General features: G+C 37.7%; 1 protein-coding gene across 1 annotated transcript in view; it reads left to right on the forward strand.

Annotated features, from left to right (window-relative positions):
• Positions 1 to 7,949, forward strand: part of si:ch211-266k8.4 — a 68,132-nt gene extending 60,183 nt beyond the window's left edge. The window contains exon 14 of the mRNA XM_041795192.1: positions 7,670 to 7,949. Within this exon, the coding sequence (XP_041651126.1) occupies positions 7,670 to 7,949 (280 nt within the window). The remainder of the gene's footprint in view (positions 1 to 7,669) is intronic.
• Positions 7,950 to 15,628: the final 7,679 nt, after the last annotated feature.

Genomic DNA, 15,628 nt, shown 5'->3' on the forward strand with positions numbered 1-15,628 from the left:
TTTTCTTCAAAACATTTCAAAATAGAATTTGAGGCCCTTTTGTAATGGCAACCTACAATTTTGAAATTCTGATTGTTTTCCTGTCTTAGAATTGGTCTTTACCCATCTGTGTTTAATTTGGTTCTCAGAGTGCACAGGTAGGAGGCATTTATGCCCAGATCCCTGTAGGAGGGTCAACAATTTTGATGTACAGGTGCTATTTTGATGCTTTCCTGTGCATTATCTAGATTTTATAATAACCTCAGACTTATTTTTTTCCAATTTCTTTATGGGTAAACCACAGTAAGTACCTTAATACACACATTTATTTTACAAAATAATCCTTAAAAAACAGATTTTGTTTGTAATTATTATTAGTGTCTTAAAACATATCTATCTATATATGAATATGTTTACAGCTCAGGAAAATCATAAATCCAGTGTCTCAGAATATTATAATATTGAGGAAAAGTCCAATCTGCAAAGGAGACTCACCCTGGGTCAGTACACACAACCACAATCATGGAGAAAAACTGCTGACTTAACAACTGTACAGAAGATGATCATTGATTGTGTTAACATCGACTTGAGTATCCAGGTTTCTCTCAGGGGTTTTTCTTTTTTTTTTTTTTTTGAGAATCACCATTTTTGTTTGTGCATGTTTAAGTTGTCAGAAACCGGGATATGCAAGTATCTCAGTTTTGAGAAACCCAAGGTTGGTACCTGGAGAGCTCCAGGTACCAAGATTGGGTTTCACAAAAACGAGATAATATTCCATGTATATGCCATATTCCATTTTCTGACAGTTGCAGAGTACCTGTGACTTTGATTAAACCATTCATTTTACTTCAGATACACTGAAATATTGTGGATATGTGGCTGAGGGACAATGGGTGCTTCTGTCTAGAGAGAGTGACAACCAGGCTGCAGCAGATCAGTGTTAGCTGACTGCGGTGTTGTGTTTAAACATGCTCATATTTAGATAAATAGTGAACTGAATAGTCTGATTTTTTCAGCTATTAATGAACTGTGACCATAGTTTACCCTGGAGACAGAGACCAACTGCTCACACTACTAGCTATGAGTTGAGAGCTTTTTGAGCTTAAGTTGGATAAACAACACACTGTAAGCATCCCGCTAAGTCTGTGAAGATGACCCAGGCCTGAAATATAAATACAATAGCTCTTCTGGTGTTCTTTTCGAAATAAAAGCTTAACCCTCGGTCCCTACTATGTCCGTTTTGAGGACATTCATCATTTTAATCATCGGTTTTTTTTAGTTAATAGTCACATTTTTATAGATTGAGGCATCAAATTTGGCCAAAGTCATTATTTTTCTTCATATTAAAAAAATAAAAAAATGAAAACCGTGTCACCCATAGAACGCCCGTGACGCGAAATAGCTACATCCAGCTCTGTTTGTCCGAAATCGGACACATAGACTTCCATTCAAAACACGTTTTTTGGCTGTGTGTCTAGGGCACCAAAACAACTTTTAGCAACCATTTTTTTGCAGTCAGTCGATCACCAGAGATCTAAATTTCATCATTAAACAGTGATCCAGCGGATAGTGCAGCGCACCATTTTAACCCTTTCAGCAGCGCAGACATGGTTTTCCTTCCATGCACTCAGAGTGTTTGGAGCGCTATTTCACCTGCTAAACATAACCAGAATTAAATGAACCGATTCATGCCACTAGATATGGATGTCTGAGAGTGGGCTAGATGTGTAAGGAAAAGTTTTTGTACTCCTACGTGTGTGATCGGGTGCGAATCTGCGTGCATGTTTACAAGCGGACATGCCGTAAGAGAAGTGTTTACATTAGGATATATTACCTGTGGATTCTGCAGCCTGGGACTAAGAAAGAGGGACATTTGGACAATTTCAACTTTGCCCCCACTTCATTGCAAGTGGATTAACAAGCATGAGGATGCACGGGTCCTTTCGATCAATAGGTAAGAATATATCATATCTCAAAGATGCAGTACATTTATATCTGCGCTTAATTGACATATTTGTGGTCACATCTTGGTTAAAGGTGGAAATGCGCGTGTTCGTGGTTCATATATTACATATATCCTCTGATTCTTTATGCCTGTACATTAAATAAACCTAATATGAACAAATACATTCAATCGCATTATATTTGGTAGAGGAGGAAGCGCGAGAAAAGGAGGGTAAAACTGGCGTGTTTTACGCACGGATGGACTCATCTGTTTAGCATGGACGAATCCAAGTCATAAGCATAGTGTACAATAAGTGGCATAAAAAGGGTGTAACGTTGAATGTTTTTTCCAGTAGTCAGGGTTGAAGTTGTTGAAGAGATCTGAAGCAGTGAAAGTTTTTTTTTAAAAAGTTGAAAAATTAGTATTTTATTAACACCTTTCTGCATGTCCGTTTTCAGGACAAACAAGGGTGGATGTAGCTAAAATATGGCATTCGGCACTACAGAAAAAAATTCAATGCATCAAAATCAATTTTACTAATCATCATTGGCATGACCCAGACTCTATTTATTGAAAAAAAGATTTTTTTCTAGATCATTTTATATGGGAATTATGGTGTTTTTGTGGGGGGGTTTTTACCATAAAAAATAGCAGTGACATGGTGTACAATAACTGGCATAAAAAGAGTGAAACATTGAATTTTTTAATTTTTTTTTTTTTTTTTTTTTAGTGGTCAGGGTTGAAGTTGTTGAAGAGATTTGAAACAGTAAAAGTAAAAAAAAATGTTGAAAAATGAATATTTTATTAGCACCTTTCTGCATGTCCGTTTTCAGGACAAACAAGGACAGATGTAGAATTACAAGGGACCGAGGGTTAAGCTTCACATAATATTTTTATTCTGAAGCTGGTTCCGGGTCAGTTATTTAATAACTGAATTACCTGTGGGATTGTTTAGGTCTCTCTTAGGCTCTCTGCTAAACTGTCTTAGTGGTTAGTTAAATCTATAATCACCTCATATTCATAAGAATTGGAACAAAGAGAATACCATTTCAATGTGATGATGGCATTTAATAGTGTTAAGCCCAAAATGACTCACAGTGGTCTTTTATTCTCAGATTTTAAAAAATGCCTGGGCTGTGTTGTAAAAGAAAGCATCACAGACACCTGTGCAAATATGATCCAGTGATTAGAAACCATATAGGATTTGTCATGTGTAGAGGATATGAATAACCAAGTTTCTCTGTATGCATGTCAATATGGTATGGTTAAAAAAAAAAAAAAAACCTTGACTCAAAAGGATGTAATGTTATGTGTTCTGTATGATCTATATGTATGTATTTATTGGTTTTGTAACCAATAAAGGATGAATTTCCCTACGGTGACATTAAAGTCTATCTTATCATCTCATCTTATCTTATCTTAAAACCAGGATGTCCATGTAAACACACTCATTGAACCTTCCACAAGGAGGGTAAGCCACAGAAACTCATCGCTGAGAGGGTAGGCTGTTCTCAGAGTGCTGTACAAGCAAGGGCAGCCTTCAGAGAATGGTCAGACAAAGATGATTTAAGAACTCGAAGGAGCTTCACAAAGAGTGGGGCTGGAGTCAGTGAATCATAGGCTACCACAAACACAGACATGTCCAGGAACTGGGCTACAAGTGTCATGTTTCTGTAGTGTCAAGAGTCTCGAATTGGCTAAGGAGAAAAAAAACTGGACCTTTGCTTGGTTGTCTTAAGTCATGTTTTCAGATGAAAGAAAGTTTTGCATTTCATTTGGAAATCAAGGTCATAGAGTCTGGAGGAAGATTGGAGGAGCACAGAATCCAAGGTGCTTGGAATCCAGTGTCTGCTATGTCATCTGCTGGTGATTGTCCACTGTGCTTAATCAATTCCAGAGTCAATGCTGTCAGAAACATTAGTTTGCTGTTTAACCATGGTATTACTGTGCTTGATTTTCCAGCCAATTGGCCTGATCTGAACCCCACAGTGAATATCTGTGATATTGACAAAAGGAAGATGAGAGACAGCGGACTCAACAATACAGACAAGCTGAAGGCTACTATCAAAGCAACCTGTGCTTCATAACACCCCAGCAGTGCCATGGACTGATTGCCTCCACATCACACTCATGTAGTAATTTATGCATAAGAAGCCCCCACCAATAACTGAGTGCATAAATAATCATTTCCAGATGGCAAACACTGCTGTATCATAAATCTTGTTTTTTTTTTTAAATATATATATATATTTTAATTGGTGTTTGTAATATTCAAATATTTTTGCTATAGTTGATTTTGATACAACTGAACTGATACAAAATAGTCTTGAAATATTTCACCTTGTATGAGATGAATCTAGGATATACAGAAGTTTCACTTCTCGATTGTAATTACTGGAGGTTTCATGTCTTGATTGTAATTACAATAAGAATTGTGCTGCTGTTCAATGCTTAAATAAGATGATCTTCTGGCAAAGATATTTCAATTTGTGAATTTGTAATCATTTGTAATCTAATGTATTTTTCTCTTTATCGGTCTAAAGCAAGATATCCTTCTTAAGCACACAATTAAACTATTTGTTTGAAATTAAGTGACTTTTCTTTCCAAGGGGGGTTCTTGTTAAGTGGGTCTACAGACTGTCCATCTCTGTCAGTGCCACAGAACTCCAAAGCTTTATGTACTAAACGTTTTTTTTTTTTAAATTACACAAATTTATGAGACATTGTTCCCCTTCCTTCATTAACATGTGTTTTTATACGTCCATATCATTTCATGCAAGTTTATTTTATTAATCTTGAACAGTTATGTATTTCTTACTGGAAGTCCATCATGGCTTTAGATTTGTTTGCTTTTTTGTGTGTGTGTTTTTTTGTAACAAAACTATCTTGCCCCTTCAGCAGCACTTTAAATTTCACAACAATGTTCTAATCCTCTCATTGTAATGTTGTTTCTTCCTTTGACGGGAACACTACTCAGACAAAAGTCTTGTTAGAGTTGTGAGTGTGCACGATCTGTCCTCATGTGTATGCATGCACATGCGAGTGCTACTTTGTTAAGCATACTTGTAATTCCTCACAAATTCATCCTTTGTGTTCAGTGGTTTAGGTTGTTATCACCAGACTGTGGGTCACAAGGGGTCTACAGAGGTCACTAGGGGATTGTTTTTATGAGGTGACAAATTAGTGGTGGAGGATGGAGTTGGAAAATGCTCTGTGTTTGGTTTTAAACCAACTGTCATAAGACAAGATGAGTGAGAAGTGAAAAACAAGAGGATGGGAGGAGAACTACAAGGAAGCAAGGAAGTTTGATTAGATCCAACTGCAGCTTAAAACCCTTTGAAGTAAGAATGAGTGACAGTTGCTGTAAGGGTTTGGTGTTATTTTCTCAGAGGGTACTCTGATGCAGGTTTTCATTACAACTCTAATAAATTGAGGAATCATAAAATTTATTTTGATGTAAACTGAATATGTGTATCTCTGAAAGAAGTTTTTGTGATGCCCCTTGGCCAGAACTTAATGTTGGTAGGTCACTAAGTTGGATGAGACATTTTTCTCAAGCAGGAATGTTCTTTAAAAAATGATAGTTTGGTGAATCCTGGATAGACCTTATTCACTGATTTTAAGCCTGATCAAGTTTAATTTTTACACTAATTTTTGTTTCTCAGTTGCACGCAGTCCATTTTCTGTGTATTTTTTCTTAAAGGGATACTTCAACATTTTGGCAAATTCGTCCATTGCCATAATTCCTATAATCTTAGTAATAGCTTCGTTACCTTCAGTTGTCGGTGCAAGCTGTTTTTAGATCGGCTGCTGCCGAGTTCGGACCTGCTGTGCCAACTCAATGTAAGCAGATGGTATTCTGGCTTTCCCTCATCAAATACACAATCCAACAACTCCAAAACGCTCTCGTGAACAAGTTGTGACCTGCACATTCACCACACTATGAAATAATAATGTATAATTATGTAACATTACGATGCATGAAGCAAATACTCGGAACTATTTCTTGAGTAAACCACTGGGCGGAGTGTCACAGTGCAGGAGCCATGCCTAGAGTGTAGTTCCGGCTTTGCATTTAGCTTTAAACATCTCCGTCTCGTAATGTTCCATGATTATTTTATAGCGTGGTGAATGTACAGGTCACAACTTGTCCATGAGAGCTTTTTGGAGTTGTTGGATTGTGTATTCGATGAGTTTGATGAGGGAAAGCCGGAATACCGTCTGCTTACATTAAGTTGGCACAGCAGGTCCGAACTCGGCAGCGTCGATCTAAAAACAGCTTGCACCGACAACTGAAGGTAACGAACCTATTACCAAGACTATAGGAATTATGGCAATGGACGAATTTGCCAAAATGTTGAAGTATCCTTTTAATCTTTAGTCCAGAAAGAACCATTGACTATTTTAACAAAAAGACATAGCTGAGATTATTATTTCTTTTATAATTATTGTTTTTATTATGATCATTATCATTATTATTATTTAAGAGTATTCATGTATAAACTAGGGATGCACCAATACCAATCCTGGTTTCGGCCTGATCCAGCCCCTCAAAGCTGGATCAGGTATTGGTGGGAAAGGGCCAATCCGTGGTGCCGATCCAGGCAACCAGCTCTAAGCCTTTTTTACAAGGTTGTTAGCACTATTTTCTCACAGAATTGTTACTTTGTTAACAGTATGTGGTTAAAAACACTTGTGAAATACAGTTTTGTACTGGAATGTTACCTCTGATGCACTTTGTTTTTTGCTGCATTACCTGTCTACAGGGTATAAAAGTTTACAATTGAATAGTAATTTCTGTAAGTCCTGAAGCATTGTTTTTACCAAACTGCTGGTAAACATTTAAACACTTTATAGTTTAAATAAATATCAACTTCAGTAATCTATATGTACTCATTTTTTGCCTTTACCTTTTTGTTATGTCATAAATTAAGATTTAAACATTTAAATGTAGTTTTTCTGGAAGACAGAAAGGATCATATTGACTGAATGGACCAGCAAAGGCTCATTTTTTAACTACATGAGACTTAAATCAATATTCAAAATGTTAACTCTTTTTGTCATCTCTTCAAAAGATGCTTTTTGCTTGTATTGAAAAAGTACTTGTCTCTCTTTGCCTGCATTGTCTGGTGTTCAGAAGTTCAACCTCAGCGTGCGTTTACATGGCTGCTACTTGAAGAACAATGTTGTCTGCAGAGAATGTTGCATATAGAAAACTTTACTAAGTGGATACTGCTCCCAGGGGTCAAAGTTCAGGGGTCGGTCCCCTTACCTAGCCCTAACTTTCACAATGCTTGAATACCACAGTTGGTTGACACTATGCCATAACCATGTGACATATCTTTTACTGTACTGTATTGTCTTGGCATCTTGGCCTTCTCTGTCTTTGTCTAAAGGAATCCAGTTGGAATTATTGTCTGACTTGTTGAATTTGTTAAAAAGCTGGTAGGAAAACATGAAGTTAGCTGCTGTAATAGAGCATTCAAACAGAAGTTAGAAGACACTGCGTTCCTCAAAGACCATGATTCCACCAAGACCTGGATTCCACCATCTCATGTTTGCAGATTTCTGAAATTTAAACACTGATGGTCTGGCACATCATTGATCCACCTGATTGCCAATCTCACAAACTAAAACCATTTACTGGAATGTAAACAGATACTTGTTAATATTGTATTTGTTCATTTGCATATTGGTAAATTATGTTAAGTTCATACTGACCTAACTCTGTATGATTTATTCTAGAACCCTCAAGAGGACAGGCACAGGTCCCATTGGAAAGGTGGCCCATTTTCATGGCAAACGTGGCCCATTCCAGCCTGCAAGAGTCAAGGCTCAACATGTTCTACGAAATGACAAGAATCTGCCAAACCAACTGCCCAACTCTTCTTCCAACCTTGCCTGTCCCTCTACCACTTCTCAGTCTGCCCAAATACTGTCTTCAAGTCCACCATCTTCCGACACAACTCAAAGCATGGATCAGCTAAAACAGCAAGACACACCCAGGACAGCTCTCCTTAAGTAAGAAAATTGAATGAAATCTCTTAGTCATATAGTTTGAAATAGAAACTTTTGCCGTGTGTATACATTGAAGACGTAGCTCTGCACCATCTTAGAGTAACCTGTATAAAAATCAAGAAAATCCCACATCACACTTTCAGAGGTCTTACACAATGCAAGATTCAGATAAAACCTGCTACTACTGCATACTTACAGAATGAGTGGATTTTTATCTCTGATGAGCATTAGTTATACCTCATACCATTATAATCTAAGTGTAGTGAGTGTAAAAGTACCTTACACATATGTATCTTAGCTGGTATCTGACTTTTATTTGACCTTCAGTATGTTTTCTTTTACCCTTACGTGGGCTGACAGTTGAGCCAGATTTTTAAGTCACTGTTGAGTTGTCATCTTGATGAATGGGAACTTTAAGCTGAGTAATCTCAACATAAACTGTATATATTCTCAACAAGACTAGATCAAAACCTAGTATATGGCTGACCGCAACTATCTGGGATGCGTGTTGAAATGCCTGACTGAATTATATGTTCTGGTAGAGTGATTGGTTTTTGGGTTGCGTAATTGTGTTATCCCTTATGTCTGTGGGTTGAGAATTGAAGGATCCCAAAAGTTTGAAACATAAAGCCTTGTCGGCAATAAACAGCTAACCTGACACACCAGATAGACTGTTTCATAAATGCTTTGCATAAATATATTTCACATTCATCTGGGAAAGCTCCCATAGAAAGTGTTTGGGAAGGACAGGACTTTTCAAAAAAATTCTCAAAAGGTCATTGGAGGAACGTGCTGTCGCAATCATGATGGGCCAATCAGAGCGACAAATGATGTTGTGCGCATGTGCTACTCTTGTGCTGAGCCTGAGAGGATACCTCTGCTGTAGATTGTTAATGAGGGTGCTTCTCCATGAAAAACATTGATGCCAAGGCCAATTGGGGGATGTGCAAAAGCCTCTTCTCTGCCAAGACAAGCTTTCGGTATGGCTCTTTGTTTTTAAAAGAAATGTGGTCATGTTCCAATTAAACTGCCACTTTCCTACAGCTAAATCCAAGCTAATAGCTACCCTGGCAGAAACCCTTGGACACACCGGCAGACCCAACCTGAAATGATCGCAAACTGAAGTAGACCAGGGGAAGAGCCAAAACATCTTTTATGTCATGTAAAGCTTTTGGTGTTGTGACCTTGTTTTATAAAAGAAATGTCAAGTTCTGGCAAAAGTGCCAGTGTGGCTAATTCTGAGCTAATCACCTAGCAGCTGTTGTATACAACCAGTCACACAACAACTAACCCTTTCACCTGTAACTATCACATACTCATGCCAAAGCAGGCTGGCAGAGGAGCAAAAACATCTTTTACATCATGAAAAGCTTCTATGGTTGTTCTATTTCTTTCTCTCATACAGAAACATGATCCAGTGCTAGTAATACAGACGCAATGCTAAAGCTTCATCCAAGGTCATCACCGCAGTGTAGGCAGCCTTTACCAAGCTTTCAGTACAACTAAACCCCGCCCATAGCGCAACTCTCTATGTACAGCTCTGAAAGTAGAGTCAGTCAGTCAGTCAGTCAGTCACATACAGACCCATGTGTAGGGCTGACCTTGGCAGTCAGCCAAAAAAAGAAGTTTTCGTATCAGAGGGAGAAAAGGAAGAAACTCCGGACCATTTTCTGTGACTCTACATGTACTATATATATTTTTCAAGTTAGAATAAGTATTGCTGTTCTCCATAAAATAAAAACGTTTTCCTGGAACTGAATGGTATTAAGAGTGCCCAAAACCTAGAAATTCTCTGATGGGAAAGAGATTAACAAAAGCTTCTTTATTACAATGAAATATCACAATAAATACAATCATCGGATAACATAAAGAAAATTCTGAATTTTTAGATAGAGTTTTTTTTTTGTTTGTTTGGTTGGTTGGTTTTTTAGATGTATTTTTGGGCATTTTTTTTTTTTGCCTTTATTAGAGGAGGACAGTGGATAGAATTGGAAACAGGGTCAAAAGTGGGGGAGAGACACGTGGTAAAGGGCCTAAGACCGGGCCCGTGGCACTACTTCCTGCATGTCTCTCCCCGCTCTCCTCCCTGTTTCCGACTCTATCCACTGTCCTATCTAATAAAGGCAAAAAAGGCCAAAAATAAATCTAAAAAAAAAAAAAAAAACTGAACATATTCCATTTTCTAAGAATATGGTAGTGACCTTATCGGCTTCCTATCCAAGATTGTAATCGCTCTGTTGCAGATCACCATCTTAAAGGTGCATTGTGTAGAATTTGGACATCTAGCGCCGATCTGTTACCAAAACATCACATCACTAAGCGACGAGAGCCTGTGAAGACCAAAAAGGATCATGAGCCGGACATCATTTACAGCAGTGATGAGGTGAGGGTTTATTCATTCATTTTTGTAACCATTATTTTTATAGATTATAGGTCAGTCTTCTTCTCCATCTGCCTTCCAGGTAGCTTTCAGGACTGGCGGGCAGGTTTGTATTTAAAAATCGCGTTTTGCTCTTTCTGTCCCCAAAACATTGCCGTAGACATCATGGCGGTTCGTTATGTCAGCCTCCGTGAGGGCGACCCGCAGTAATGTAAATTTAAAAAGCTTTTTTCTACTTTTGTAAGAAGAAAACGAAAGTTTAAAGGGGATGATTGTGCACTTATTTTAACATACCTCACATAAATATATAAAAATTATATCCCATTTACACGGTTTCTGTTTGAGGAAATGCAGCCAAATTCTACACACTGTACCTTTAAGTTTGGTTGTTTTAGGTGCAGCTTGTGACTGGGAGTTTCTACAATAGTTGAGATGAGAGAAAATCATAACGTGCATAAAAGCTGCATGAAATGATAAACAGTCTCCAACTAGAAAAGCACTAGAGCGCAGACTTCCGCCATTAGCCCTATCTCCCAATAGTGAAGTATCCTTTAAAAACATTCCTGGATCCAGACGGGGATCCAGGATCACTCCCAAAATCTAATTCTCCAATTACAGCCTCCCCGGTGGGGTGGAGACACGGTGAGGCAAAGCATTGGCTTCGCTACATGTGAAAGTCATGGCAGATGTTGAATATTCCTCTATTCCTCCCAGCATTGTGAGTATTCCCACTACAATTCGCTGTCTTTCTGTCTGTTACGCTCCGACTCGTCTCCTCGACCAGGCATGCATCTTTCAAACGCTATAAACTCCAAAACTTTGGATAAGTTACTCATGTCCACCATCTCCTGGTGTAAAGTGGTAACACCGCAGCCCTATCTCCCAATAGTACAGAATCCTTTAAAAAATTCCTGGATCCAGACGGTGATCCGGATCAGTCCCAAAATCTAATCAGTTCTTCCTTATGCAATTTCTGACATTTCCTGAAAATTTCATGAAAATCCGTCCATGACTTTTTGAGTTGTGTTGCTAACAAACTAACGAAGCCACCCGATCACATTACCTCCTTGGCAGAGGTAATAAGCTTAAATGTATGATTTATCAGTCCTGCAAGTCATTTTCTCATGCTTCTCAAATTTAAGGTTAGAGTTTAACTGGAGACCAAGATTTATTTCTCAAATCTGCTCACTAGATTGTCTATTGATTTTAAGATTAAACTCATTAGTTTTAACAATAAAATTAAACAGCACAGCTGCACAGTTAATGGAAACAAAATGTATTCATTCATTTTTTTGAGTCTTTAAACTAAAATGACTAAGTGCATATTATCAAATCATTCAAATAATTAACAAGTTAAAGGTCACATATTTACCCTTTTAAGACCAGTTTATATTGGTCTGAGAGTTCTCCAAAACATGCCTGTGAAGTTTGTTGCTGAAAAAATCACTCCAGTATTGGATTTTTGCATGTCTAAAAACCCCTCTGTTTCAGCCCTGCTCAGAACAGGCTGTTTCTGTCTCTGTGACTTTAAATGTTAATGAGCTGTCTGACTCTGCCCCTGACTCCACCCCTCTCAGGAAATGGATGTGGCTTAGGATCAGGACTGGAGGGCAGAACTTTCTCCAAGACGGGAAGGCCAACCAAATCTGGGGGCGGTGCTAACTCCCCACATGGCATTATAAGGGGAAAATCTGAGAGTGGCCTGCTTCAGCACACATTTTCTGAAAGGTGGAGAAAGAGAGGGGGGGAGGGAATGGATTTTTCGGATTCTTAGGGAGATTGTGGAAAGGCAAGGGGCAGAAATTTGTTAGAAAAGCCTGAAAACGGATTTTTGCATAATATGTCACCTTTAAAGTGAAGCCCCTTTCATGTCTGAATCCTACCTATGGCTCTTTTCTTACATGCCAGCATCTCTTGCCAAAGGCCATACTAATGAAGGCTGAAAGCAAAAGAAAAAAACAATCTTTTTTGTTTTTTTTTTTTAAAGAAGGGAAATGTGTTTGTTTCTGATCAGATTTCTGTTGAACAAACTGCAAAGAGCAAAGTATTCGGCTTCCATACCTGTGGCATATATATACAGTGCTTAACAAATTTATTAGACCACCCTAACCCTAACCAAAGTAAGGTTTATGCCACAGCTGCCCTAAATTAACAGCAGTGGTAATTACCAAAATCATTTTTTATGTGTCTGCAATGGTTCATACATCAATATGTAGAAGCTCTTTAACCCAAATGATATTTATAATGCTAAAATATAAATATAATTGTTATCCATGAATTTTCAAATTTACTGATTTACAAAAAAACTGAAAAAATGGCAAGGCACATTAATATTTCTTGATTAATATGTCAAATTAAAGTTATTTACTTGCATTCCTGAACAGAAAAATGAGTTTTAGTGGTTAAATGTTATGCTTGATTAATTTCTGACTTGCCAGTGAGCCAGCTCAAATTTGGGTGAATTCAGTTTGAAATTCCTCATTCCTGTTCAAAATGGTGAAACGTGGAGAGCTCACTGAAAATGAAAGAGTCCGAATTAAAGCACTTCTTTAATGCTGGATGGTCTTTGAGACAAATATGACAGGTGGCCTAATAAATTTGTTAAGCACTGTATATATATATATCTTTATCTTTTTTTTTTTTTCAAGCTCAAAGATTTTACTGAAAAATGTCTTTCTGCAACACATCCCAAGAACAACATCCATGTTTCTGTGTGATTATTAGATCCATTAGTTTGTGTCAGGGCCAGGTTTAAAATCAATGGTTTACAGATCACCGTGAGCTCACAGTCATGTGTTTTATTGTAATGTTCAATAGCTTTACGATAGCAGTCTGTGTGATCAACTTGGGAACAAAAGAACAGCTGACACTGATGTATGTTCCATTGCAATTTACAGCAGGGCAGGGTGGAGACGCCGTAACACTAAAATAGACCTGCTGTTTCCTGTTTAGTAGGCTGTCCACCTTTAAGCAGCAGGTTCCCACCAACAATGTCAATGAACATAAAACATCTAAGCTACTCACAGAGGAACTTTTTATGTGTGCATTCATGTTTGAAAAATCTTAGTTGTGTTGTTATATGTGTGGAAAACACAGAAATACAGCTGACCGACACAGGAAGATAAGCTAAACCGTTCCTTTTTCCTACCTCGGTGATTGACAAAAGACAGACACAACCAGCCCTTAATTGCTTTTTCAGAATCTGTGGTTTTTCTTTGGAGGTCAGATCCAGCTACAGAACTGAAAAAGGAGAGTGACAGAGAGACAATGACAGTAACAGTGCTACATATGGGGGAATTGAAGTGTTTGATATATTTGGTAATATTCAGTGAAACTTCTAGTTTTTAATATCTTCTGCCCGATCCCTTTTTCTCTGTGGTGCCATAATACATACATGTAAATTTCTGGTGGACAGCCATGTAATCAAGAAGAAAAAACATTTACCCAGTGAGAATCATAGCTCTTTTTAAGACTGACTTGATGCCAGGTAACTAGTCCAACCTGTATTCTAACAATCACAAGTGTACAAGCACAAAGTTCTATACTCTTCATTACACACTTTGACAGTTATGCAAAAGCTTTAACCATAATTCAGGATATTTTTCATGTTGCTTGCATATTTTTTGAACCTATTTCTAACCTGCATTATAATTACATTCATTCCCTGTTTCCTTTGGTTTCTCATGTGAGACACAGAAGGGTAGAATTTCACACAAATTCGACTATTACTAGTTCACATGTTTAATTCTTGTCATTTATTGTCTTTCCTGTTACATTACAATTAAGTGTGTCATGGGTTTTTTGCATTTATGTTTGTATTTTTGAATTTTGGCAACACTACAAAGTTATGTGGCTACTCAGCCACAATGTGTGAGGACACCGTGATAAGTTAGATCGTTTTGTGCAGATGTACAAGACAAAGTCTCTGAGACAGTTACAACTATAACTGTCCCTGCGTTATAGCAGATAAACATGTTTTACCCCTGCAGCTTGTGAGAAGAATGAATGTTGAATGTGTGTTAAAAAACATTATCTACTGATGTTGTATGCCACCTTTGAGGGCAGCCAGACAACATGTTGAGTGTGTAACATTTAGGTTGCATGTACAGAAGGAGACAAAACCTTGATTCATGCCTATGCATACTGCATGAGTTGGTGTGTTGTGTGTTGGCTAGAGCGTGTCACCTGATCATCTGGTGTCATAGGCTGTATGTTCAATAGTGTGGGAGCCAGTCTCCCGTACTGTACTCAGCACTCATCCCTTCTCCCTGGGGAGGTGTGTAAAGGCACAAGTTTTTGGAACATGTGCATCAAGGCAGGCAAAGCAGATGGCCACACACCTAAAGCAATGTTCCCTCAAAGGTTTTTGTCTGATGTTAAAAGGAAGTGTTTTGTTGTTGTTTGTTGCTGTTGTTCAGTGCTTGCTATTAGTTGGATTGTGGGGTCTTTGTAAGCAAATAAGTTATTCTACTGCAAAGGTTAAGCTCAGTAAACAAGTACTTCAATACTTGATGGAGACTTTAGGTAAAGGAATAAAAAATAGAAGAAAAGAAGAAACCTCTTTATTAGAAGAGTCAAAAATCACAACCGTTTGTTATTTTGTACTAAATATATATAGATTTGCCTTGGCTTGAAACAAACACAACAATACTATATAATAATAAATCTGATAGATCATTGGTGTGTAAATGTCAACTCAAATGCACATACTTGTATGTGCATTTGTGCATGCTTCAGTTGATGTAACAATGCAAAGTAATTGGAGGTTATGCAAATATGCATGAAATATCCTTAGTCATTCAGGCAGAATGTAGCACATCCATGAATGCACTAAAACATACATACATTGCCTCTGCTGTTGTTTAGAGAATTACTTAGATGCAGGTGTTTGCAGTTATGCATTGGGGTAGTGAGGATACAGGACGGATCAGTGATCCGCAGAATCAGAATCTGATGTGCAGAAAGGCAGAGGAGCAAGTCCATTTAGGCATTTAAACACAAACCTCACATTGTGGAAATTAAAAAAATTACTAAAACTTAAAATCTTGTATTTGCTTAAAAACATGGCAGTGATGATGTCTGATTTGTTTGTATCCAGGATTTTTAGAGCCTGGTTGTAGAGACACTCTAAGGGTTTGATCAGTGACTGATTTGTTTGAGACCAGGCTGTTAAACCATAAGAAAGGTGTGAAAGTACTATCAAGTTTAAAAACATAAAAGCACAATTAATCATCTAGCAGTTTCTTATCATCCTTAAACAAGACATCAGACCTTGTGGTTTGGCAAATCTTTTTAACGTGGCTTTT

This window comes from Cheilinus undulatus, linkage group 9 (assembly GCF_018320785.1).
Source record: "Cheilinus undulatus linkage group 9, ASM1832078v1, whole genome shotgun sequence".
NCBI lineage: Eukaryota > Metazoa > Chordata > Actinopteri > Labriformes > Labridae > Cheilinus > Cheilinus undulatus.